General features: G+C 36.3%; 6 protein-coding genes across 8 annotated transcripts in view; 1 reads left to right on the forward strand and 5 right to left on the reverse strand.

The window, feature by feature from the left end:
- Positions 1–691: 691 nt before the first annotated feature.
- Positions 692–3,263, reverse strand: LOC129569415 (CREB-binding protein-like). Its single transcript, XM_055448228.1, has 5 exons — positions 3,019–3,263; positions 2,687–2,806; positions 2,240–2,626; positions 1,639–2,151; positions 692–1,550 (listed from the first exon to the last, which is right to left on the reverse strand). The coding sequence occupies exons 1-5, from the start codon at positions 3,037–3,039 to the stop codon at positions 1,101–1,103; spliced, it is 1,491 nt and encodes a 496-aa protein (XP_055304203.1). The 5' UTR covers positions 3,040–3,263; the 3' UTR covers positions 692–1,100.
- Positions 3,264–4,020: 757 nt separating this feature from the next.
- LOC129569417 (histone lysine acetyltransferase CREBBP-like) lies at positions 4,021–6,027 on the reverse strand. Its single transcript, XM_055448231.1, has 4 exons — positions 5,702–6,027; positions 5,141–5,505; positions 4,966–5,067; positions 4,021–4,881 (listed from the first exon to the last, which is right to left on the reverse strand). Exons 1-4 carry the CDS (start codon positions 5,768–5,770, stop codon positions 4,338–4,340), a joined length of 1,080 nt encoding a protein of 359 aa, XP_055304206.1. The 5' UTR covers positions 5,771–6,027; the 3' UTR covers positions 4,021–4,337.
- Positions 6,028–6,166: 139 nt separating this feature from the next.
- LOC129569416 (histone acetyltransferase p300-like) lies at positions 6,167–24,394 on the reverse strand. Of its 2 annotated transcripts, XM_055448230.1 has the most exons (5): positions 23,917–24,394; positions 8,343–8,496; positions 7,851–8,242; positions 7,729–7,788; positions 6,167–7,610 (listed from the first exon to the last, which is right to left on the reverse strand). In XM_055448230.1, the coding sequence occupies exons 2-5, from the start codon at positions 8,448–8,450 to the stop codon at positions 6,968–6,970; spliced, it is 1,203 nt and encodes a 400-aa protein (XP_055304205.1). In that variant the 5' UTR covers positions 8,451–8,496; positions 23,917–24,394; the 3' UTR covers positions 6,167–6,967. The 2 variants fall into 2 exon arrangements, with proteins under 2 accessions (XP_055304205.1, XP_055304204.1); XM_055448229.1 differs by lacking the exon at positions 23,917–24,394 and having other exon boundaries at positions 8,343–8,614.
- LOC129569419 (CREB-binding protein-like) lies at positions 9,427–12,310 on the reverse strand. The gene is made up of 2 exons (XM_055448234.1): positions 12,173–12,310; positions 9,427–12,112 (listed from the first exon to the last, which is right to left on the reverse strand). The coding sequence occupies exon 2, from the start codon at positions 10,625–10,627 to the stop codon at positions 9,914–9,916; it is 714 nt and encodes a 237-aa protein (XP_055304209.1). The 5' UTR covers positions 10,628–12,112; positions 12,173–12,310; the 3' UTR covers positions 9,427–9,913.
- On the reverse strand, positions 12,508–13,537 carry LOC129569420 (uncharacterized). The gene is made up of 2 exons (XM_055448236.1): positions 13,395–13,537; positions 12,508–13,319 (listed from the first exon to the last, which is right to left on the reverse strand). The coding sequence occupies exon 2, from the start codon at positions 13,303–13,305 to the stop codon at positions 12,640–12,642; it is 666 nt and encodes a 221-aa protein (XP_055304211.1). The 5' UTR covers positions 13,306–13,319; positions 13,395–13,537; the 3' UTR covers positions 12,508–12,639.
- Positions 15,976–25,498, forward strand: part of LOC129569413 (integrin alpha-PS2) — a 47,097-nt gene continuing 37,574 nt past the window's right edge. The window contains exons 1-2 of one of the 2 annotated variants that reach the window (XM_055448224.1): positions 15,976–16,332; positions 17,801–18,302. In XM_055448224.1, the coding sequence (XP_055304199.1) occupies positions 18,109–18,302 (194 nt within the window). In that variant the 5' untranslated portion in view covers positions 15,976–16,332; positions 17,801–18,108. The remainder of the gene's footprint in view (positions 16,333–17,800; positions 18,303–25,498) is intronic. The other variant, XM_055448225.1, reaches the window with a different exon arrangement.

The raw sequence follows: 25,498 nt of genomic DNA on the forward strand, positions 1-25,498 counted from the left end.
AAGTCATTGTGCATTGACTTTATGAAGCTAGAGGCCTCTGTGATTCGTTTGCGTGTAAATTTTGCTTGGCAACACTTTTTTTCAACTTGCATGCAATACTAAGAACTCAATGAACATATATTTCAATAGAATGAAATTTTTCTACTAGGTTTTTATTTCCCAAAAAAAAAAATTGTAGCCTCTTTGAATTTGTGACAGGTTTTTTATGGAAAACATTGGAATACTTGCCTCAAATACAAAGAGGCCACGAATTTCTCTTGGGAAATAAGTCAAAAATTCAAAAAAGCTGCAGGTGATCAGGAGATAACGCTTGGATAACAGATATTCTGTAAATACATACATTTGGTGAGAAATGTAATACGAATTGTGATAAAATGCTTCTTCTCTGTATCTTGAATAGATGAAAATTATGAATAATTTGTATCACAGAATATAAAGTATGTTTCCGATATGACTATGGATTGTGAACACTTGTTTATATTCTTATTTCCTTTGTTTTGATAAATACACATACAAACCGCACATTGCACGTATTCAGAGGCATTTGTGAGTTGTTGATTTCCAACACATTGTAGATGTCAACATTAACCAATGCAAATTCATGATTAATGATGAAATCATGCTCTCTAACGGTATTCTTTAGTGTTGCTGAGTCAAGTGATGAATGAATAAAATCACTTCGCCAAAAATGTTCAACCAACATTCAATTTTATTCAGAAAGAATGATGATTCATGGAATGGTTCAGTTCACTTATGTACTGTAATCAAAAATAATCTAAAGCCCATATTCTTCGAATAAAAATTGCACCGTTGCAATTTGTTAGTCGCATTTCTAGACTTTTTGTAAATATTGATTCAATGCTTATCTACATTTGCTATGGATTTGATATATCGCTCATTTGGAAGAAAAAAAGAAATGATTATTCTTGTAACAAGAGTCTTGTTGAATCTTTTCTCCTAAATTAATTTCATATTATTGAGTAACTTGCACATAATATCGATTTGAAACGGTATATATGAGTAATGGTGTATGGTCATATCAGATTTCACTACAACTATTCCTGAATCTAAATATTTTATTTTTTCGTTTTCCTTGAATTTCATTCATCTTGCTGACGTTTCTCTTCCATTTCCTTATACAATTTATAGATATTTTCGGCGATCAAACGATGATATTCAGCTTCTGAGTTCGCACGTTCGTATACGTCACTTTCAATTTTCCTTGCTTCCAAAGTGGAATCCTTGTACGTACGTTTCCTCCGATCGGGCGGTGGCATCATTGCTTGCACTAGCTCATTCCTTATGTGATTTCGGTAATCGGCTTTGATGGAATTGTGCCACTCTTTTGTGGGCGGTGAATTTCCAATAGAAGGTGTTGAAGATACGTCTTCTGAAGTCAAGTCAACGCTCGATTGTGTTGTCGTTGTTGGTGCATTTGTGGTATCGATAGATTTTTGAGCATTTCCTATGCCGATTTGCTGTTGAGAACTATTCGCCTGTAACACGACTTGTGAAAAAACAGATGCATTTGGATTTTGGCTTTGTGCTTGCTGAAAAGAGAGAATTATTCCATTTGATTATCATTATCAATATTTCCACGTTCGAAATTCAATGCAGTTCTATTGTTACAACACTAACCTGTCGCTGCTTGATGAAATCTGTCATGAGCTTGTGATTGGATTTTAGGATGTTTAGGATTTTTAGATGTTGGTCAGAGTTGTTTGTGCTTTGATTTTTTAGCTGCTGCAACGCCTGCTTAGGCCTAACCTGTCGTTGCTTAACAATTGCTGACATGCGCTGGTGATTGGATTTTAGGATGTTTAGGATTTTTAGCTGTTGGTCAGGGTTGTTTGTGCTTCGAATTTTTAGCTGCTGCAACGCCAGCTTAGGCCCTTGATTACCAATGTTCTGTGCACTGTGACCCAATTGCATCCCAGCAGTTATGTTCATCGTTTGTTGTTGCAATTGTAGATTCGGTGGACGAGGAATGCAATTGTTAGAAAATTCAACGTTTCCCTTATTCGTTGGGGCCTGCTGTTGATTTGCATTAGTTGCCGTGGGCATATTTGGTATGGATTGCAAAAGTTGAAGATTCTGCGACACATTTCCTTGCAAAATTGCGCCAGGTGCACTTTGACTTTGATTTTGAGCCTGTCGAGAAGAGGAAATTATCATTCCAATATTGCGACGTTCGAAATTCAATGAAGAATTCCAAAATAGATATTGTTACAACACTAACCTGTCGTTGCTTAACAAATGCTGACATGAGCTGCGTATTGGATTTTAGGATTTTTAGGATTTTTAGCTGTTGGTCAGGGTTGTTTGTGCTTTGATTTTTTTGCGTCATCATAAGCGTTTGTTGTTGCAATTGTAGATTCGGTGGACGAAGAATGGCATTATTAGAAAACCTAGTATTTCCCACATTTCCAACGTTTCCAAAATTCGTTGCGATTCGCTGTTGGCTTGCATTCGTCGTCGTGTACATACTTTGCATGGGTTGCATCCATGATCCACCCATTTGGACTGATAATCGAGGCTGCTGCTGCGAATGCTGTTGAAGATTCATCACCTGTGAAATATTATTCCCTTGAACATATCCACTAGGTGCATTCGGATTTAGCGTTTGCTGAAAAGAGAGAATTATTATACTTCATGTTCGAAATTCAATTGTTTGCAAAACACCAACCTGTTGCTGATGAAATGCTTGCGGTTGCGCTTGAATACCACTTGGACCAGCAACGTTTCCAACATTCATTGAAGTCTGCTGTTGATTTGCATTCACCGTTGTTTGTTGTTGTGGATTTGACTTTTTTTTTATAGGCAATATGGTTAGAATGGTGCGTGAAAATGGGAAATTTTCGTAATTCAATTATCGGCCGCCACACATTTTTCAAGCATAAATCATATGATTGAACAGATCTTTAGTGTCAGTTATCGTTTCTTTTTATCGAACAATAAATTCGTGTATAACTAATACTCAAAAATTCAAAAATAAGACAGAAAAGAAATTCGACTTACTGCTGCATCGAAATCAGACATCTTAGCACGTGTCAGCTGTGTTGACTATTAATGTCCCGACAGTTCCTTAACAATCAGTTCAACAGATGAAGGAGGTTCAATTATTCTTTTTTTCAAGCTTTGAAATTTTTCAAATGTCACACATGGCTTTTCCCAATCGAAAAATCAAATTTATTAACAAATCAATCACCGGAGAAAAATATTTGAATGAGTCCTAAATCCAAATTTGAAGAATTGCGTGCGGTTGTGAAATTATTTTATATCTCACGCCAAGGAAAACCAACAGTTAACTACGATCTGTCATCGAGTAAGTAATCGTTGGACTCATACTTCGATTCTACTATGGAAAACATACACAAACACACACTAAAGTTTACATCAGAGGTTTCAGCGTACACTTCCAATTTGGCAACACCAATGCAAGTTTGAATATTTTTGAATCAATATTCTCAAGTGTTTCGTCTTTACTTCGTCTGTTTACTGTACTTGAATGTTTCAATAAATTACGAAATGTTGTAGAGAATAAGTATGGGAAGTAGACTGAAAACGGAGACTAAAACGTTCAATAAAACCGAAAATTTATTGCTTTTTTTCATTCATATTCTGTAAAATTCGTCGAGCACTTTGACTTGGACACACAGCGTATCCGATATGGTTGTAGGCTAAAAAAAACGAGATTTTATGCTACTTATACAATAGTTACGTTGACATTTGATTTGTGTTTTCCTACGAAATGTCCAAACACTTCTTACGAATTGCCCGAAAGCTTTGCAAAGCAAAAAACAAACTGTTTCGTACCATTTAAAACAAATATTTATGCCATCAGAATTTTTCAAGTGGCAAATATTCCATGAAAATCATGATTTGCTGATGAATTTCGAATCCGAGTATAAATTTTAATTGTGATAAATGTCGAAAAGCACATACGGAATTCACATAATCTCATATTCTTTCAAATTTAATTATCTCTTACTGAATAAAAGGAAATAAAACACTGCACAGTTGAGACACGTTAGCTATTTATTTTTATTCAAAATGAGATGGGCATAATATTATCTAGGGTGAGGAAAAAAAAATCTAATCATAATTTTTGATGATTGGTGCTTATTAATGTAAGACGAATAATAATATGAGGTGGATTCTTTGAGATACTGTCACTTAATTGCTAGAAATTGAAAAGAGCTGCTTAGAATGTAACTGCGAATTTTCCTTTCGATTTTTCTTTTCCGATAAATGTTCTGAATTCGTTGAAAATGGTTTTTAGCTGCGAGTTCCGTCACTACTCAATCAAAGCCTGGTGTCTCAAATGAATGGCATCATTACAACTTGGATACGAGGCGATCATACGGTTTGGCGGGTGCATTTTTGCGGTTTGCTTTCTGTTTTTGACGTTTCTCCTCCAATTCGCCTTGAATTTTGTAGATTTTCACGGCCAACAGGTGATAGTATTCCGATCTCGAATTTGCCATTTCGTACATATCATTTTCGAATTTCTTGGCGTACGCAACCAAATTGGGCATTTGTGGTTTGAGCAATGCTGCTGGAGTGGACTTCGGTAATATTGCTTGTAGCACCTTATCTACCAAATGATTTCGAAGACCGGGCGTGATGGATTTGTGCCACTCTTTGCTGGCGAGTTCATTTGTTTTCGGAGATGCACTTTGCTTCTCAGGATCGTTGACAATGTATGGCTTTGGTTGCTGCTGAACAAATTGATCAAAACTCGAAATCACGCTGTATGAATTCGGACCGTGAAAGACGGTTGGTGGTGGTCTGCGAATCACCGGTGGAATGTTGAGTGCAAACGGATATTGGGTTGGTGCAATTTGGACAGGACGACCGAAATATGTTGCCAATGGTGATCTGTATACGAAATAAAGATAGAATAAATCAAATTTGGCGTGAAAACTGTTTGATTGCGATCGATTCGAGTGAATTTAAACTTACGTTTGGTTGAACATCCGTGGCAAAAGCATCTGCGTTGGAAATGATCCCAGGTTGTTCGGATTTGAGCCAAGAACACGACTACGAGCGAATCCCTTGTTGATTCTGTCAAAGTGCATAATGAAATATATCAAAATAGAGACACAGATTGAAGCTGAGACAATATGCGTATACATACTTCTGATTGGATTTAACTTTCGTACAAAATGGAACGACGCACTTGTCAACGTTGCAGTCTTTGGCATGATAGCAGCACAATGCATAGAATTGTTTGCAAATTTGGCATTCACCGTTGACGTTTCGAACGCAAATCATCTTATGTGCCAAAATACGTTTCATTTTGCCACATGATGACTGAGCACATTCTTGGTTTTCACAACGAATTGCGTGAATCAATGATTCGATGCACCGTTTAATCTGCAGCTCTCGCGCTTCCTGGCCGTCATTTGGTTTCAAATTGTTTGATGATGCATCGGCCGTGTGTAGACCAAGATTTTTCATAGCCAGATGAGTCGTGTCAGTATCTATCGAAGTGATGCGCAACTGTTGGTGTAAAATTAGTTTCATCAGAATTAAAAAGCAATCCACATCCCCAACAAATGAGCACGCATAAATATTATGAATGTAAATTTCATGAAATAGCAAGTATGCATGCGTAATTATTTGTATTAACACAAAAAATGGAATATTTTCATCCTGAAAACGAATACTTTTTTTACTTAATTGTTGAATAACTTACTGGTTGAAATGATGATGGATTTCCACTTAGCTTGGGCACTTTTTGTACAGCTCCGACTTGATTTGCCATTGTTTTTGTATCCAAAATAACGCACGAAAATGATTAATTTTGAAAATGAGCCAAATTCTTCACAAAAATTTGCGTGAATATGAACAACGATTGGAAAAACTCAAATTGCACACAGTTATGAAATTCTTCCAGCGGCGACACAGAGAAACAACACTTCACCAATGGATTGTCTGCTAACGAATGAACTGAGTGTCGCTCGTTCGTTGTATCTTATACACCCTTACCAATATACATACAAGCAAACGCAGCGGTCGCGACGAAAGCATTTTTCTGATTAGCTTGCATGAATGTGCACGCATCAACAGAGACCCGACTTGTTGAAATTTCGTCTGTGTATGGACTGTTTTTTTTACTCTTCAAAAGAAAATGAGCAAATACGAACGCAATAAAATTTAGTTTTGGTTTACATTTATTTTACGCTTATTAAAAAAAAAGTATTGCATGAAAAATATCGAAATGACGTAATCCGTTGAAAATGTTCGGATGAAATGCTCTTAACCGACATGACTGAATTCTTTTTTCTTCTGAATACTCTTACTCTTTTACGAGGCATGAATTATGACCTCTTGAGTGTGTCGTCGATCATAATTTATATTCCAAAGAAAGTGAATGACGGGCGATACTTATCAAAATTTGCTTCTGAAGAAACTATATCTTCTGGGGGCTTAACTAACAAAATTGAACTATTCTACGTTACGAAACGGTTTATTCTTTTTGGACAATGATTGTTTTTCGAATATCCATTGGTATTACTTAGTTTTCTATTTGGCATCTTTATAAATTCCGTTAAAATAGATTTTAAGGGCCAATGCGTCGTTTATCTAACTTATTCGTTAAGTATAGAATGCTAAACGGTTTTTTGCCACACATTAAAAAGTAGAAAAACTGTTTTTTTTTCATCAAACAAACGATACATTTCTTGGCATCGCTGCGTTCTGTTACCAAAATAGCTATGGTATTGTCAATATGCCGTGCCGTTTTTAATTGTCAATTGGCCAAAAGGCATAATTCGATTCTCTGTGTATTTATTTAGTGTATTTAGAGAAAATCTTAAGATAAAATTGAATATTACAAAACATGAAAAACGAAAAAAGTCGATGAAATAGTATATTGGATTAAAAATATGAAGAAATGATTATGAGTTTTACGTCTACTAATCATAAATTTCGTTGGAAAATTTCCGTTTGCAGTAAATGCCTATTTACTGGCTGATGATCCAGATTCATCAGTATTCTTCTTGCTTTTGTCCAACTGTTCCAATGCTTGATTCAAGAGCATACACGTTTGACAATCGGCATCTTTACAATTTTCGCGGTGATCGATGATGCGATGTGTCGAGATGACATTATCAACACTCTTACCAATTTGTCCAATGTTTGCCTTCCGCTGTTGGGCTCTGAGGTTGCGTGATAAAAACATGATTCTATTTGGGATTCCCACATTTCTCGGAGCATTACTATTATTTCCTTTGTTCGCTTGTTTCAACGGCAAACACACCGGACAATCCGACCGATTGCAGTTCTTCCAATGGCTCATAATTTGACGCGACGACGAACAATGCGGCACCGTGCAATCTTTATCCGTTTCACAGTTTTTCATGTGATTTAAAACGTCTTTCATGGGTTTGCAATGCGACAACGTGCACTTGTTCGCATCCTGACCGTTTGGATTATCATTTTCGCGCTTTTGACACTTGTGCGCATGCAACAATAACACCAATTGCTGTTGGATGAGCTTCCGCTTCTTCGGATCTGATTGCGATTCGCCGGGCATGTTTTGATTCGGTTGCTGTAGTTGGACACTTTGTTTGGAAGCTGAAGCCACCTCATCGAAAACACGTCTGTCAATCATAGCAGTCACCAATAGTGTGTAAAAAGAGGATTTTTTGTACGAAAAAGAAGTGTTACAAAGTTACAATTCATCGGAAAATGCATTCTTAAAACGATTGTAGAACGTACCTTAATGATACTGGCTCAGCAACATTTTCAGTGTACAAACTTCCTGCCAACTGTTCACATCTGTTGATTTCAAAATGAAAAATCATTAAAAGAAAAACATGAATCACATTACAAAGTTATACCTTTGAGCAAGTTGCTGTTGTTTGAGCTTGTGCTTGATATTCAGACAGAACAGAACCAAACACTTGACTTCGTTGCAGCGTTTTGCGTGGTAGCAACACAAAGCGATAAGCTGTTTGCAGATCGGGCAACCGCCCTTGGTTCTCCGTTTGCAAATCTTTGTGTGCGCCACAACCTGTTTCATTTTCAGGCACGAAGGTTGACGACACTGTTGCTCTTGACAGCGACAAGCATGAACCAACAACTGAATGCACCGTTCAATCGGCTGTCTTCGCGCTTCACCAACATCTACTTGTTGCGAAACCGATGGCTCGTCATTGACATCCAAACCGAGATTTTGCAGGGCAAGTGCAACTTCATCAATTTCCGATTGATCCGAAGAATGTTCGTTCGACTGTTGGAGAAACAGTTCATCATTACAATTTGAAATTTATCTCAAGTTCAACCACAATATTGATCAGATTTTTTTTTTATTCAATTTACGAATAACCCACCAATTTTGATCGTAATTGCAGTTCAATTGCTCCATCACACTCGTACGTTTCTTCGAATTGATCACTATCTGATGTGACGTCCATTTCGTTGTAATCGGAAGCGTTCATAATGAATGTGTTGATTTTTTTTTATATTTCTGACAATCTGACGTACCTAAATTGTTTAACAAAAATACTAAATTATTCAAAGATGAAACTGAACTAAACACAATTTGCAAAACAAATTCTCAATTTCATCAAGTTATGAAATTATTTCGAGATATCCAATATGAACTGTTCTGTGTTAGGCAGGAAATTGTAAGAGAGTGAATTCGTGTTGGTCTGTTATGTTATATGAAACCTCGTACGCATATAAATTCACACGTACACATATAAACGCAAAAGTCAACAGTTTATATGATTGTGCATTTTATACAAACTCTTCTCGCTGCATACTCTTCTCTCTTCATTTTCGTAGAAATGTACGCATGATGTTTACTTGAAATGTTCGTGTATTGGTATCAGTTCATATGGAATATGTGAAAGGATAGACAGAGATAGGATGCAAAAACAATGAAACGAATATCACACACAATAAAATTTTATTGCTTTTTTCATCGTGTGTGAACAAACAGAAACAAATATAATGGCTAGTTGGATATTTTCTACCCCTCATATTACTATACATCGTATTCTACCCCACAGAGGGAAAAAGTCAGATGCAACAGTTATTCGTTTTTTCCTCGCACCAATTCGCCACTATACTATGAAGTAAGTAGCTTAAGTTGCGTATTCACCAACATTTTTCAAATTATTCGTCTCCTGTAGGATAGTCTGAAACTGGTGTATGAAGAACTGAATAAAATCCAAAATTGATTGGCATTTTCTGTTTATATTCTGTACGTTCCGATGCGTTTGAAACATAAGCAGAAAAATAACAGATTTTTCATAAACAATCAAATGCATCGGTCGTGACAAAAATATTTTGTGATTCGCTTGCATGAATGTGACCGCATAAAACGGAGACTCAACTTGATGGAACTACGTCTATGTTACTCTTTTTTGAGTCTTCAGAAGAAAATGAACAAGTACAGAACGCAAGACATTCGGTTTTTTGTTTATATTTATTTTACGCTTGTTAAAATATTGATGACAAATATAGAAATGAGTTAATCTTTTGAAAATGTAAAGATAAAATGATCTTAGCTGACGCTATTTCTTCGTTATATTTTTTGAATCAGTGAAGTAGTTGCTCTTGTTTTGAAATTATGACTACTAACTTACATTAGCAAAATTCAACTATTCTAAATTATGGCAAATGATGGGTTCGCTCTGTGGAAAAGGATCTTATTCGAAAATCAACCGATATTTATTAGTTTTCTATTTGAAATCTTGATAGATTCCGTTAAAATAGCTTCAAAGGATAAATAAATGAAAAATACCCTATTCATTTTAATTCGTTATAGATATATTGTTAAATAGTTTGTTCTGGTATAAAAACGATGAAAAAACATAGTATAAATGGTGAAAAAAAAGTCGCTGTTTGAGGCTTTAAGTGACAGGAAATAATCCGAATTGAAATGACCGCTATCCTACTCAGCATCCTCGTGTTCCAACTCCAACATGGCAATGATATTATCGATGTTTTGTTTTGATGCCTTCAATTCTCTAAGGGCCAAATTCAACGTCAAACATGCTGGGCAGTTGAAGTCCTTGCAATTCTTTCGATGGGCAATAATTTGATCAGTTGATATGGCATCAGGTGCTGCTTCTTTCTTCACAATGGCCGGAATGTCTTGTTGACGGATTTCATTCGATTGATTGTTGGTAACCAAATTTCCATTCTTTGAAGCTGTATCCAAAGTTGCGTTTACATCAGAAAGCATGGTTGTTGCCTGTGCATTTGTGGTGCCGTCATTTCCTTTATTCGCTAATATTTGTTTCAACGGAAAACACACCCGACAATCGGATCGTTGACAGCTCTTCAAATGGCTAATAATTTGACGAGATGACGAACAATGCGGCACCGTGCAATCTTTATTACATTTAGAATTTTTCATGTGAATCAGAACGTCTTTAATGGTTTTGTAATGCGGCATCGTGCAATCTTGATCCGTTTCACAGTTTTTCAGCTGATTTAAAACGTCTTTCATGGTTTTGCAATGCGGCAACGTGCACTTGTTTGCATCCTGACCGTTTGGATTATCATTTTCGCGCTTTTGACACTTGTACGCATGCAACAATAACACCAATTGCTGTTGGATGAGCGTTGGCTTCTCCAGATCCGCTTGCAATTCGCTGGACATATTCAATTCGGTAGGTGCGCTTTCGTTTGTTAGTTGGAAAATTCGTTTTGAGCGGCTTTAGTGGGCGTTGACTCTTTTATAAAAACACGCTTCGTCCGTTGTTGATTAATAAATGGTTTTGACTTTTTCACAAACTTATCACGCCAAAATCTTTGAAATATGGCAGATTTGGTATTGAACTGAGACGTAGAACTGAATTCAAAGAATTGCGTGAAGTTGTGAAATTATTTTGTATCACAGCAAAGGAAAACCGTGTTCACCAGTTGACAGATTGTAAACAAGTGAGCAATGGTTTGACAAATAGCAGCTCATTGTGCGAATTTCAGCGCAGAATTTGGAGTAGGCAATACTGTACAAGTTTAAATTCATTACCATTTGCATACAACTTGCTATAGATGCATGTTGTGATGAAACAAACGACATTTCTATAAAACTTTATAAAACGGAATTTAATTGAATGAAATAGGACGAAAAATTGTAAAAAATGAACTTTTTATCTGTGTTTTGTAAATATCCAACAAACATTCATTGACATTGACAGTTTCCGATTGCCTTTAGATGTCTCTGTGATTCGCTTACGTCTGTATTCAAATTGGCAACACTACTGCATTTCTATTGCAAAAATGCATACAAAACCAACCGGCTTACCCTAGTCACTTTTGCATTTCTATTAGTTGGATAATGAATACAACAAATGGTCAGACTTCTTACAATTCATATATTTTCTCAATAAAATTGGAGATAAATGAATGTTTTTTTGTAAAACCTCGGAAAAATTGAATGAAGTCACTGATCTTTTTCTAATGTATTTTTGTTTATTGCCCAAGTTCTTGAAACAACATAATCTTACTTCTAGAGATATAAAAAACACAAAAATAATAGCAAAAAAAGTTTTTTGTTTGGAACAGAATATTTTCTTTAGAATTCGATGGTTTCAAAATAAATTCCTTTTTTTTTCATAATTTGTTTACGCTATCTTTGGTTGATTTCATAATTGCAACTGATTGGCTTAATTGCTTCAACATTTGCCATATTTGATGAATGTTCTCATTCTAACGATAACTTTTCAATAATTTCGTTCAAATGTTGCAAAGTCTCGGAACTCCTATTATCTGGTTCATTCCCATTCAATTGTGTACTGTTAGTCTGCTGCATCTGCTGTTGTTCCCTTCGCTTCTGGCGCTTTTCTTCCAATTGTTTTTGAATTTTATAAATTTTCTCCGCCAACAGGTGATAGTATTCAGATCTCGAATTTGCCATTTCGTACATATCACCTTCAATTTTCTTGGCACATGCAACCAACTTGTGCATTCGCGGTTCGAGCACTGGACAGAACGCCGGGAATATTGTTTGCACCAATTTATAGATTAAATCATTGCGAATTTCAGTCGTAACTGAATTGTGCCAATGCAAATTGTTCATGGTGTTTGAGGTAGGATTCATTTTGAATTATCCAATTTTCTTTGAAAAGATTACACTTTGGACCTGAAATAATGGTACAATTGAATGCATTTAAAAAAAAACTTGGTGATTTCGTTTAATTACTGGAATTGAAAATGTATTATCCGTTATTTCACTTCAAGAAAAAAAGCTCAACAAAACTATCAATCAAATACCCAAAATCTTTGTATCAAAACATATTCTAAAGAAGACACGCAAAACACTAGCTTATCTATTTCCAAGTGACATACATGTTTTGATTTTTTTTTGTTCGAATGTAATCATATGTGATGTTAGCAGCCTCTGACATTTTCAGAGGTCTCTGTTGTACGTCCGAAGCAACTTGGCAACACTGTCACAATGCAAATGAAATGCAATCATGTAATTCAATACATGGACAAATGTCTCTGTCCATACCACCACATACGAAACCATTGATGGAAAAAAAGATTTGGTTTTCATGTTAAAAATTTTATTTCACGTAAATCTACGTACAAATTTGAGCTAATGATCCAAAGAAAATGAATATGTCTATCTTTGGTAAACTAAAAAATCGAAATAAATGAATTTGCTTAGTTGCCCGGCTGAGATATGATGTCAATCGTGGACGACGTGATGCCGGAACTTTGCCTTCCTCTCACATGCTGCATCAAACTATCGATTCTCGATTTGATTTCGCCAATTTTTTTGCCCAACACATTATAGTATTCAGCTCTGGAAGTGGCTATCCCATATGCGACCACCTCTGAGCGTGAGGCGAGCATCAGTAGTCGTTGTTCCGATTCGTCCAACAATGACGAGCGTTCACTGGTCGGAATTATCTCTTCGACAAATGTTGAAATGATGGTTTTTCGCAGATCAGTTGAAAAGGATTCGTGCCAAGGCTTTGTCTTTGGGTGTTCAATCAAATATAAATTACGTCTTCGTTCTTCTTTGTATTGCTCATAGTTTTCTTTCAATTCGGGTTGTGTTTTGCCCAAGTACATATCCAGCAAACGATAATAGTTTCCCCTTGATATAGCCGTAATGAATGATTGGCATTCAATCCATTTTGCCAGCTCGGTGAGCTCGGAAAAATCTTGCTGTGATAAATCATCAATCGTTGCAATGTTCCGCAGCAATGTGGTGAAGACTCGTTCCAGTATGTATTCACGTAATTCCGTTGAAATCAAGTTATGCCAATCACACGGATCCGACCAAAATGCCTGCTGTGTGGATATATTCGATATTTCTGGCATTTTTCCTCCGGTTTCTAATGAAAAAGAAAAAAATCAAGAAAATTATTTTGAATTGAAAATACGAATTATATTCTCCTTGCAATACCTACCAATGGATATAAACACAATACAAACTATTGGCGTAAGCAGATTGGTTTCACTTTCATTCAACTTGATGTTAAAAATCAATGCAATGATAAGTATGTCAAATAGCTATGTTATAAATACAACCGTAAACAAAAAAATCGGCTTGTTTTGGTTGGTCGATGACATATTACTAGTTTGGCAGAAATGAGAGCGCCACCGAACACAAAGGTGATTCTGCGTTCTAAATGACATTATCGGCAACACTTTGGATTTGAAAAATTGATTTGGCGGGACTTTTGAATATGAATTAAACCAATATATTGAGAAAATGTTGAGCAAGAATGGGAAGTAAAAGACGTTTATGAAAAAAAAAATTATTTTAATTTTAATAAATTGACCATTTGTACAATTTTTTTCTTCTTCATAAGTTGGAAAATGAATAAAATGATGTTTTAGATGAAAATATATTCATTTGGTGTATATCAAAATCCTGGTGTTACCATAACTAAGCTGATCGTACATGTACTGCATCTCTATGCTAATCTAGTCGTCTCCTTTAAAATATGCATTTAACTCCGTTATAATTTCAGCCTTTTTTCTCTCCAGTATCTTGAAGTAATCCACCTTAGTTGCAGCTGCTTTGAATGAAAAATTTTCGATTTGTTCGACGCCAATTCTCAGCCCAAATGCATATCTAGCTGGCACTTCGAGTTTTCTCTTTATATCTTCAATGAATGCGTTTACGACGGCGCGACGAAGTGCAGGCGAAAAAAAGAAACGCCATCCTTGCGAATCTCGATAAAATGCTGCCCGTGATTCCACTTTGTCTTTCATTTCTTGGCTTTTTTCCTTCAATTTGCTCTGAATGTCTTCAATCTTTTCAGCTATCAAACGGGAATATTCGATTTCTGACTCTGCCATTTCGTATAAATTGATTTCGATCCGTTTTGCATTCTGAACCAAATTGTACCGAAGCGTTTCACATTCATTTACACTCTGAAATGACTCGGAAAAGGCTTTGATTATGTTATCAACAGATCGACTCCTTTCATCACTTTGGTTCAGACTTGTGCTGCTACTGATATTAACTGGCATTTTTCAATTGAATTTTTATGATATCTGTTTACAAAATTAAAGAAAAACCTTTTAGAATACAGTTTTTGCTTAAAAAACCATTTATTGATATCGTCATCGTTTCAAAACAATTCTTACCATCGGAATGAATTGTTAACATCTTTCAACTATTTTGAAAATGATGAAATAAATCAATGTGTTCTTCCAACAAATAAAATTCGAAAATCTTTTTACTTACACAACGGATAACCAGTCAGCTAAATTGTCGAAATGAAACTGTGTGCGTTTTAAAAATGATCAATCACAAGTAAATGGAAGCAAAGCAATTAGTGTACACGTAATTCGGCTATTAGGATCAAATTAGAGGCAGCGCTTAGTGATGGCAACACTTTTAGCACACTTTTTGATTCTTGTTTAGATTAAACCTTTTGTGTCTCAATTTCATAGTCTTAAAAGACAAAAAAACAGAATGAATAGATGAAAACCGCCGACAAAATACAATAAACATAGACAGAGTCATGATAAGGTTGAAACTATGAATCCATTTCTATCACTATATGTAACAGTTCCATGTTAAAGTTTAAATAATAAGCTGATTTAATTTTTACACTTATTTTATTCTATTCTTTGTTATTCATTTTGTATATATTCAAGATGGTCCGAGTGCTCGAGATGATCAAAAACTTCAGAAAAAACGAATGCGAAATATACGGTTATTCAATGTAAAAGCTGAGTTAATTATCGCTTTGTTCACAGATGGCATAGTTTGAACGAGAGCTTTGCCTTGAGTCAGAGTTTGAGTTCGAATGAAAGCATTTTCAAACATGAGCCGAGGAGGAAATTTGTGGTTTGAAACCACCGTTGCTCGATGCATAAAAACATTCTACTTCATAGTTCGCGAAAATGTGCTTCAACCACATTTGTTTCTATTTATAATAGGTACCCGATTTAATTTTATAATTAAAAAATGCATATCTGACCTAACCAAAAATTCTATTCCATTTCAGTTCTTATCCAAAGAGTTAATTTTTCAGGAATATGTATGTTACTAGTTTTTCACACTGTGACAGATCATAATCACAAATCGTCTTTTGTAGAATAATATTCGAAAAAGAAGGGTAACAAAAGCGAGGTCAAAACAAGTGAACTGCAAAGGAAAATCAACAATGTTCATAGCTGCAACTTTAATTCCGAATAGACGGAGTAATCCTATTTCATGACCTCGTTATCCTTTGACACATTGCACTTTTAAGTCATCCATGAAAAAGTCGTCTAAACGGGGAATTAATTTAGCCAAAGTTCGTCTAACCATCCTTTGAATGGTTGGAGTTCATTCTGAATTCCAAAATGCGTAAGAATGTGCAAAAGTCGTTAAATTTCCGCGCAGCAAATCCACGATTTTCGCATTAAATTCGGTCTGGTATTTGAAATTAGTCAAATGTAATTACTACGCGCTATCGTCACATATCATATTCTATCTGTTTGGGCATATGAGCAATTTCGCGTTGTGTATTGAAAAGCGTCTAGTGTTGAGTATGGAGAGAGAGAGAACATGTGTGTGAGTTACGGGCCGCTCTGCCGTACAGTTGTTCCTTGCTGTGCAATGAGATAGACACGATGTGTGTATGTTGATCGCATAATAAATAGTGTGTCTGTCTGGTCTTTGAGTTGAACGCTGTGCGCGACTCGCATGTGCCATGCCATGTTCAGTCTTAGCAAAGCCGTGCTCGAGAGCAGTGCATATCAACTGGCTGCCGACCGTTTTCGTTAATTCGTTTGACAACGATTTAGCGAGCGTAACGAAAAAAAAATTACAACAATTTTTGTTCCATACAAATTCAATCGTCTAAAAATCGATCTTGTTTGCATCGACATTCGACTGCTTTTGTGAGTTTTTTTTTTTTCAAGTGTATGATATCATCGATTTTGATTTATTCATATTTCTATTGTACGTCGTACTCAAGGAATTTTCGTCGAGTTGAAGTTGGTTTTCTGTTCAATTTTTGTGTTTGCCGTTATGTTCAATATTTATTTAGCTGGAAAGCTGTGGAACCCACACACACATTTTTTTTTCTCTTTATTTTTGCTTGAAATTAAATTTTGGCAAGTGCTTTTTATGGCTTGCATGTACAAAATGTTGTAAAGTGTGGAACGAAATGATATTTTTTTGTCAGCAGCGCGGAATTGAGTTCAAAGTTAATGAAAATAAGTGAGCATATCAGCAGAATGTCAACTGATTTGACTCAAGCCAAGGATAAATGAGTATAACGAAAGGAAATTTCGCGGTGAAAACGCGTGAAACGGAGTGATTCCTTTGCAGAATAAACATCGAATTTATTTTTAGATGTGACGAGCGCAATTATGTAATCTGGCATTCGGTTCGCCGTAGTGTAAAACATCTTTTTCGTGTATGAGATTTCGTCAATTCGGGAAAACAAGAGAAAAGAACGATAATAAAGGAGACAGTGTGAACAATAAAATTTGCATCATTTCGTATCGTCGCCGAAAAAAGTGTTATTTTTTTTTGTTATTGAATTTGATAACGTGTGACTTGTTGTGACCGCTGCACGCACAATCATTAAAAATGTTAACCGTTTAATCGTCACCTCACAAAATTGATGTGTATTCATGATGGATTTCAGCTCTTTACTTCTCGAACCATTAACTGAGTGGATTATAGTCATATTGGATTTAATAAAGTGCTGTAATAATAATTAGCCAACAAATTAAATCTTTTACTCAGCGAGATCAAATTTCAAGTGTTGGTGCATAACACGGCAAAATGACAACAGAACACCGCTTCATTTGCACATTCAACTGGATTTTATTCTGTTTGCTTCATTCACTTGTTTATTACGTTCTTTTCTAAATATACCGCACGGTTATTACAACAAACAAAGTGATTCAACCGATTATTCATAGCATTTTCTGAAATCTGAATCGTTATTTTTTTTTTTCATCGTTGTTTTGCGAAAAAAAATTCATTCACATTAAAATTGTGCCCCCAAGAAATCGGCTATGACTCTCCAACACGCGTATGCCGCTATTAATCGAGCTCTGCTCTACTCTGCTCCGTTTTTATCTAGTATAATTTGATTTTTATTTGCTTCATTCAAAATTCGATTCCAAGTGGGACGTTCAAGAGAGTCGTGGGTGCGTTTTCGTTTGGTGTTGTTGTTGTCTCTTCTCTCGCGTATGGAGCTGGTATTTTCTTCTTCTTTCAATGATCGATGAAGTTTCGAGCTGAAATCTATTAATTTTTGTGGTCGTTATATGAACGGTTTGAGGCGAAACCATTTTAGAAATTGAATGACAATTCGCCAAATCAATGACAAATGAACTCATCCAATTTCAGATCAAGCAACCAACGAATGACTCAACTATGTGTTAATGAACATTTTAAAAGGAGAAACCAACGATAAAATCCATCGTTTCGATTCTTTGTATCGAGAATCAAGCAAACAATTCACGCATGACAGAAAAAATTTGCTGGTGCGTGCGTGTGTGTTAGAGTGAGTGGTGCAACCGCAAAGTTGCTCGTGTTTTGTTCTAAAGACGAGAGAGAAAAGAAAAAAAAAGTACAAATATAAACGTTAAGTGCCGAGAAGAGAAAGAAAAAAAAATAGTCGCAAAAACAACGGAGCAAATAAATCCAATCAAATCATGCGTAATTTGCTGAGAACTGATTGTGCACTGTTGCACACAGTGTCGATTGTTAGTATTTTAATCGTAAGTCTTATTGTGCCATCGACAAACACATTCAATTTGGATACCGTCGATTACATTCGACATGAAGGTGAACCAGAGTCAATGTTCGGTTTCAGCGTTGCATTGCACAAAGAAAACAAACGAAGCTGGTAAGTAAAGGCAAACACATATTGCCAATGAACAAAGTTCACATTGAAATATTTCGGTGTGAATTCTAGCAGCAATAAATGTCAAAGTGATTCGGTTATTATCCAAAACAATTTTATAATTGTGAGAATTTTGCATGACAAAACCAAAGAAGAATTCGAGATAAGAGAGAAGAAAAATAGGGATAATTGCAGGGCTTATATTTTCTTTGAATAAATCAAAACTGCGTCGGAATGCTTATCTCAACGTTGAAAAATGTGTGCACGTGCGCAGCTTCTGTCTCATTTTGAACGAAAAAAAAAGAAGTGAATATCCGTGATTTTGTCTTGTTTTATGTTTCGTCAACGATTGAATCTTAGTGTGTCTTTCGTTTGGTTCCGGTTTAAAAGAAAACATATGCAGAAAACTCGCCGACCGAGCGGGGAAATTTCTTTCTCAGTTTTTCTCTTTCACAAGTGATGAAAACGGAGGGAAAGAAGTCCGATCATAAAAATGGTGCATTTTTTTGGCAACTTTGCTACACATGGTCATGGAAGCGCCTGTATTTTTTTCTCTTTCTGTCTCTTTCTACGCTGAATAACTGCTTTCCGTTTTCATTTCATTTTCTTCTCCGACCCTTCGGCGATTTTATACACACTTTGTGCATATGTTTTGGTGTGTGCATTTGTTTATTACAATCTTTCCGCTCACTTAGCATCAATGAACTCCATATCGGCTACAATTCGACTCGAAATATTCGACTTGTGGTAGGTCAAAACCAAAGTGCAGAAGCCGAAAAGCGCATTAAAAAGATAACAGATTTATGAGCCGACAAACGAAATACGATTTGAAAACGAAGGAAAAAAAAGAAACGCTTCTGAGAATTTGTATTTCGGTTTTGTGAATGGGTTTTCGAAAAAAATGTGTCAATGGCTTGCGATTTGCAATCGGTCTGACATGTGAGCATGATGACATTTTGAGGACAGAAATACGCAAAAAAATCCGTAAAAATCATCGAAAACTCAGATGAAACCCGTTGAATAATGTGTTTAAGCACAATTCAAAGCGAACAATGTGCAATTGCAATAGAATCGTTCGTTGCATTTTCATATAAATAGAAAAATATGCACCATGTGTTTGCAATTTAAGTGATTTCATGTTGATCCGCACACTGATTTTCATGCATACAAATGTATTTACATTTCTTGCCTTGTTGTCGCTTTTTTCGTCTCTCTCTCTCTCTCTCTCTCTCTCTCTCTCGCTTGTTTTTTTTTTCAACGTTGTTCGTATATTGGTTTGTTCCCACACGAAAACAGCAATAACAACATCACTTTTACGATACATCCACATTGGCTGTCGCTCAATACAATCATAAAGCATATTGCTGTTTTTGATCGGTTTGTCGCCGACCAACTTTGTTGGTCCATAGCACACATCTGTGCGACTGACACCGAAAAAAGAATCCATACAATTCGAACACATTTAATAATAAACCGCGCAAATTGATTCGATGTGTTTGCTGAATATACACACATATCGCTCTCTCTCTGTGTGTCCGTGTCCGAAACATGCGTATGCGCAAGCGCTAAGCGCAATCGCGTAAAGTAAAAATAAAAGAAACAAAATGTTATAAGGCGCGATGCGATGTTAAGGTTTCCTCTCTAGCTGGTCTGGTTTGTTTTTCGTTTGTTCATTAAAATGCGATATTGGTTGTTTGTTCGAAATGAGAATAAAGAAGAAGACAGAAGAAAATACGTCATCGCTTGAGCGCAACTCTGCCTACACATCAAACGAGATCTGTCTCTTTCTTCTCTATCTCTCTAAATGTCTTAATGATGCGAAGCGTCTAATTCAAATCGAAATAGAAAACTGTTCTATTGAGAAATTTGTGTGTTCTATTTCGTGAGCAGCATTTGCATTTGTAGATTATTATTGAACGGTCGGTTTGATGTGCACAAAATTGACTCTCTTTTTTGTTCTCGTTGATATGTGATATGGTATTTGGTGCGGTTTTACGACGGCGCCTAGTGTTTCACATGTCCGACAGTTCAATAAAATTCATTTTGATGATTCGTTTGCCTATTTAGTTGTTCAACCGAAGTTTAAATGCCATGCACCCGTTTAATCTAATAATTATGTAAATTCGGCCGTGCATTTCGTTTGAATGAATTACCCTATTGTATACGTATACAAATGCAGATATCTCTAAATGGCCGTATCCATTCAAACGAATGATCGAGCGACCGACCGACTGAACAAAGTTCGATTTACCATATGCATGGATGTATCAATTTTCTTGGTATTTAGGCCTGACGATGCATACGGTGCCCAGTGCATATGGTTCAATTCCATTCGCATAGACATTGTTTACTCTTTTTTTTCGTTCATTTTCAAATTATAAATACGCCACCATCTGTTGAACTGTGCAAAATATTCGATGGCAAATGACATGCATACATGTTGGTGGTGTTGGTTGCCGACAAATTTCGTGTGCGGAGGTGTAAAGAGATAAAAAAAAACTCAATTTCGAAACACAAGAAGCGACAACATATTTTCTGCTGTGACGGCGATCGTATCGGGGAACAAAGTGACCATATGATTGAATTTTGACGAGTGAATCATTGTTGCGGTCGATGGTAAAGTGTGAAAAATTAACCACAAGCCGATGAAAAAAATCAATCCGAATTTTTGAAAACAAACACTTCGTCCTATTTCACGCCATATGGAAACCATAAAAAAGGAACCCGTGTACACCGCGTGTATCCCATTTTCTATAATTATTCATCAGTTTGGATGACTGAGTGATGATGCTACGGAACACCGCTGCTGACGGATTTAGAGAATGAATTTATGCTTTTACCAAGAATACACTCGGAATGACGGAGTGCGAGCGCAAAACTTAACGATGACCTACATAATTTTCCTTTCGTTCGCGGCTCGCGCGTCGGTTGACTTAGTTTTTAGTTGCGTTGTGGTTTGTTCGGTGCGATGTCAGAGAGTTTCTTCTCATCGTGCGCACATTTGCAATGAGTAAGAAAATAATCCAGTCACAAAAAACAGACTACAACCGAGTGGAAAATGCGAGCAATCATTGTGCAATGCAACAGCAGCAGCAGCAGCCGCAGCAAAGGAAAAAAATAAGCGATTGATCAAACTTGAATTTCACAAATCTGAGCATTAAGCGGCATGTGTGTAATTGCTCGCGATGCCGAATCAATGATTATTATTAGCATAGTTGTGCGCACGCTCATGTTTGCCTACACATTCATTCATGAAAAATTAAAATATCACATTTAAATAATGCTCCATGGAGTGTGCTCGTCGTCGACGACGACAATTCAACGTATGCGGTTTTTTGATGTGTACATTCATGTGTTTTTAATTTATTCCATGTACCCACAACGTGGTGTATTTTTACACGGGCAGAAAATCGTATCGCAACGACATGACAAACCGTATTTCTCGTTCAGCAAATGGGCAATTTATCATCGACGCTGGTGCTCGCCAAAAACCGATCCGCAAAGAAATGGAAAGTAATTATGGAAAAGTGGTTTGCATTCGTTTCGCCATATTCGGAGTAGACATTAAGATCTGGCAGGATCTCCTTTCACTCGACTCACATTTTCTCAATTGTTCGCTAATTGAGTTGTTAGCACATAAATCTTTTGTTATTGTTTTTCGATTAGTTTTGCAGCACAAGAAAGAAAACACAATTCACTAGAATATTGCATGGTTTCGCGGTGGGCTTTTCAAATTCACCATTAAATCAATCGCGTTGGAAATCGGCTTGTGTGTGTTTATTCACATATAAATTGACGCCTAATGGAAAATCAGGGATTGGAGCAATAACAATTTCTTGATTTCACAATGGAAATCAATCGAAGTCGTAAAAAGGTGCGTCTTCCATTGCTATCAGTTTAACTGTTCTGAACACGCATTCACATGCAGCTCGCATATCATTTTGATTAAACAAACAAAAGAAACTCTCGGCATTGCCGAGTCGGCAACATAATCTTGATGGAAAAGCGTCTTTGAATTTCGATCAAAGCTATTAAGGCCATTACAACGGTCTTCGAAATTCGGTTTATTTTTGGTTCGCCCAATCGCATCCACTGTTTACATATCATTCCATGAGCTTTATCAAGGCCAGGCATTTCAATCTGGTGTGTGCATAGCTATTTGGACAAGGAAGCCAAAGACAAAAAAAAACACACACACACAACAAATTGACTGCTGTAATGCAATCGGCCACACACGCTCCTCACACATTCCTCGTGGTAAAAAGTCAAAATGCTCACATTTGGGCACGTATGTTTATTTGTTTTCTGCTGTGTCATTTATCTGATTTGGGTGCTGATTAGAGTGCAACATGAGTAAATCAGTAGTTGTACATCAATGTGGTGTGTCACAATATGTCTATATTCAATCAAAATATTTATCGTTTTTCCTCAACACATAAATTCGAACCGTCGATTTTAATCGACGCTCCATCCAAATCAGCTCAAATTGTCAGAATAACAACAACAACACAACGACAATGGCAAATGAAGCAGAAATCTAGAAATATGGAAATTGTAATTCCACAATCGACCTCAATCGAAAAGAACGTTGCTAATGCTTTGATCCGACAATTGTTTCATTTGATGCGTAAAATTTGCTGCAGCCACAATCATTCGTTAGCATTTGTCGTTACATTTATTGCGGCTGTACAACGCAAATCCCATAAACAATAACCATATGCTTTGCGGCGCAAGAGTGCGCGTTCGCTAAGCACAGCACTTAAACATGACTCCAAATCCCATGTATGGTGAATGCTGCCATAGAAGAAACGATCAAAATTGGTTTCCAACGAAACGAAACGAAAAAAAAATGCTCATTTTTGTCATTGAAATGGTGTGTTCCATATAAGGTGTTACGATTACGTGAACCAACTTGAAAATTTTAATGCAAGTATGTGGGTTACAGAGCTCAGAAAGAAAAATAAGATGAGAAACGGCATACCGAATGAAATAATCCGTTAAATTGTTATTTTTTCTTTCTCTTTCGCGGTGGATTGTTATATGACCAATGCATATGTGCACCGAGCGCGCATGCATCGCAAACGATTGAGTTTTGGGAACGGCGAAAATGCATCAACACCCGACACATTTCAATACAAGCGATGTACGATACAATCTTCGCTTTCTTGAACGACACATTCGCTTCTCGCGAGCATTTTTCTTTATGTCAGCGATAAATAAATCTAGATCAGATATAAAACGAAATTAATCTTCGTGTGTAACGAAGTGATCGAATTGCGAGTGGCAAGCGGTTTTACATACATCTGGGTGTGTTCCGTTCCGCCGACACAATCAGGTGCGAAGAGAATAAGTGAGAAAATAAATTGAATGATAATCCAAAGGAGGTTCCTAAGGAATTATACTCATTAAAATGGCCATTAATTTCCGCATTTTTTTTTTGTTGCTGTTCAAATCGGCTGACACAATCGATGACACAACGTTGACTCCTTTCAGCACGAATATTTATTTTTGTTTGCGACAAAATGCACTTGGCTAATGCTAAGTTCGATGATGGGTATAAAAATAATAGCATCATTTCCATAAAACTGAATAAGATATTGAAAAAAAAAATTCGTACCTATAGTTTATCTTGATGTTAAAGCCACCATATGCTTCATGGATGCACTCGTGCCACGGTGTTACTCATTCTCATCGTATGCCTCACCGCTTTGTTTGTCTCACTTCGGATTACATCATTCGGCATTTAAGTTTTATGGAAGAACGAATGCCGAGTGCCGGCTTCGTCATTCGTATGTAAATACGAGTTGAAAAAAAAATTAAGTTATAGCCTGCGGTCGGTTAGCATTTCATGCGACACAAATGAATACATTCGATTCCAATCGATTTTGTCATCACTCACACTCCAAATTGCTCGATCAGGCGCTGTCTTAATCAGAATTTATTGGATTCACTTTGAAATGCTATCCGAATGACCTGAGAGTTCAATGAAGCTATTGTTGATGAAAACGATACGATTTTGTTTCACTTTGCACTACACCTAATCTCGTTTTGTATTAACAGAGTCCGCCTTCGGTATGAGTCAGTCGAACAACGCCAAATTTAATTTTAAACTCGATCACATCAAAAACGTTCTCAATTCTATTTTCGTTTCGGAAAAAAATCACCGAAAATTCGTCACTCGCTTTGACAGACATTATTTTACATCTCAAAAATATCTATCTATCGCATTTGGACACGGTGCGCCACTTCTTAATTTCAACCTCAAACGAACACGAAAATAACGCCACAGATTCGAGAATTATGAGGAAAAAAACACAGTTTCGATGAAAACGACACAGATTTGACACCATTTCAAGATTAATCACAACTTTCTTCCATTTTTTTAGTGGAAAATTTTTCGATGAAAAGATTAACCGATAAACTACTGTGCTGATAGACACCAGCAAGTCAATTTCGTGGAGTTATAAAAAAAGTCTTGATGAGAAAAAGGGTTAAGTGCATAATGTCATGGCACGAGCGACCAGAAGAATTGACTCGGATAAATACATTTTACTTGACAAATGATTTTGGCTTTTCTGCTTCTTTTGAGAAGCAAGAACAACAAAAAAATGAAAAGATTTGTTGCGCGGTCAAAAATCAGGAGCTATTTGAAACAGCCTGTTTTCTACTGAAACCAAAGACTGTATTCTTTATTCCCTTTTGTAACGGTGGCATGCTTGAGATCTATTGTTATAAATTTGTCGATTTTTTCTATGCCAGTTGCAACATTGTTAGTCGAAAAGGTGCTTCTTGAAAAAAAAACACTTTGTTTGTCGAGTTTACCTGAACGGTAGTTGTGAAGACACTATCGAACCGTTTGTATATACATATATTACAAAAATAGACACTTAACGGTGATGCGTAATGCATATTTTTTCTACTCTTCCTCGAAAAGTATATGTTTATTGGTCTCAATTATAGCCGACTGTTCATTTTCGTTTTGTATACACAGTACACACTCCCGACATTTGCATCGTTTTAATATGAGTAATTTACGTTATTTTTTTTTTATAATTCGCAAACAAAACTCGGAACACAGCATGATGGCGCAATGTTATGTTATTCCCTAAAGTAGGCCAAAATGAAGCGCTGAAAAGTGAAAATATTTGCTTTAATATTACGACTGTTTATTCTGTTTACATGCGGTTTTTTTTTCATAC

The sequence above is a fragment of the Sitodiplosis mosellana genome, unplaced genomic scaffold (assembly GCF_009176505.1).
Source record: "Sitodiplosis mosellana isolate CC-2019 unplaced genomic scaffold, AAFC_SMos_1.0 Smas_scaffold_30, whole genome shotgun sequence".
NCBI classification, from domain to species: Eukaryota; Metazoa; Arthropoda; class Insecta; order Diptera; family Cecidomyiidae; genus Sitodiplosis; species Sitodiplosis mosellana.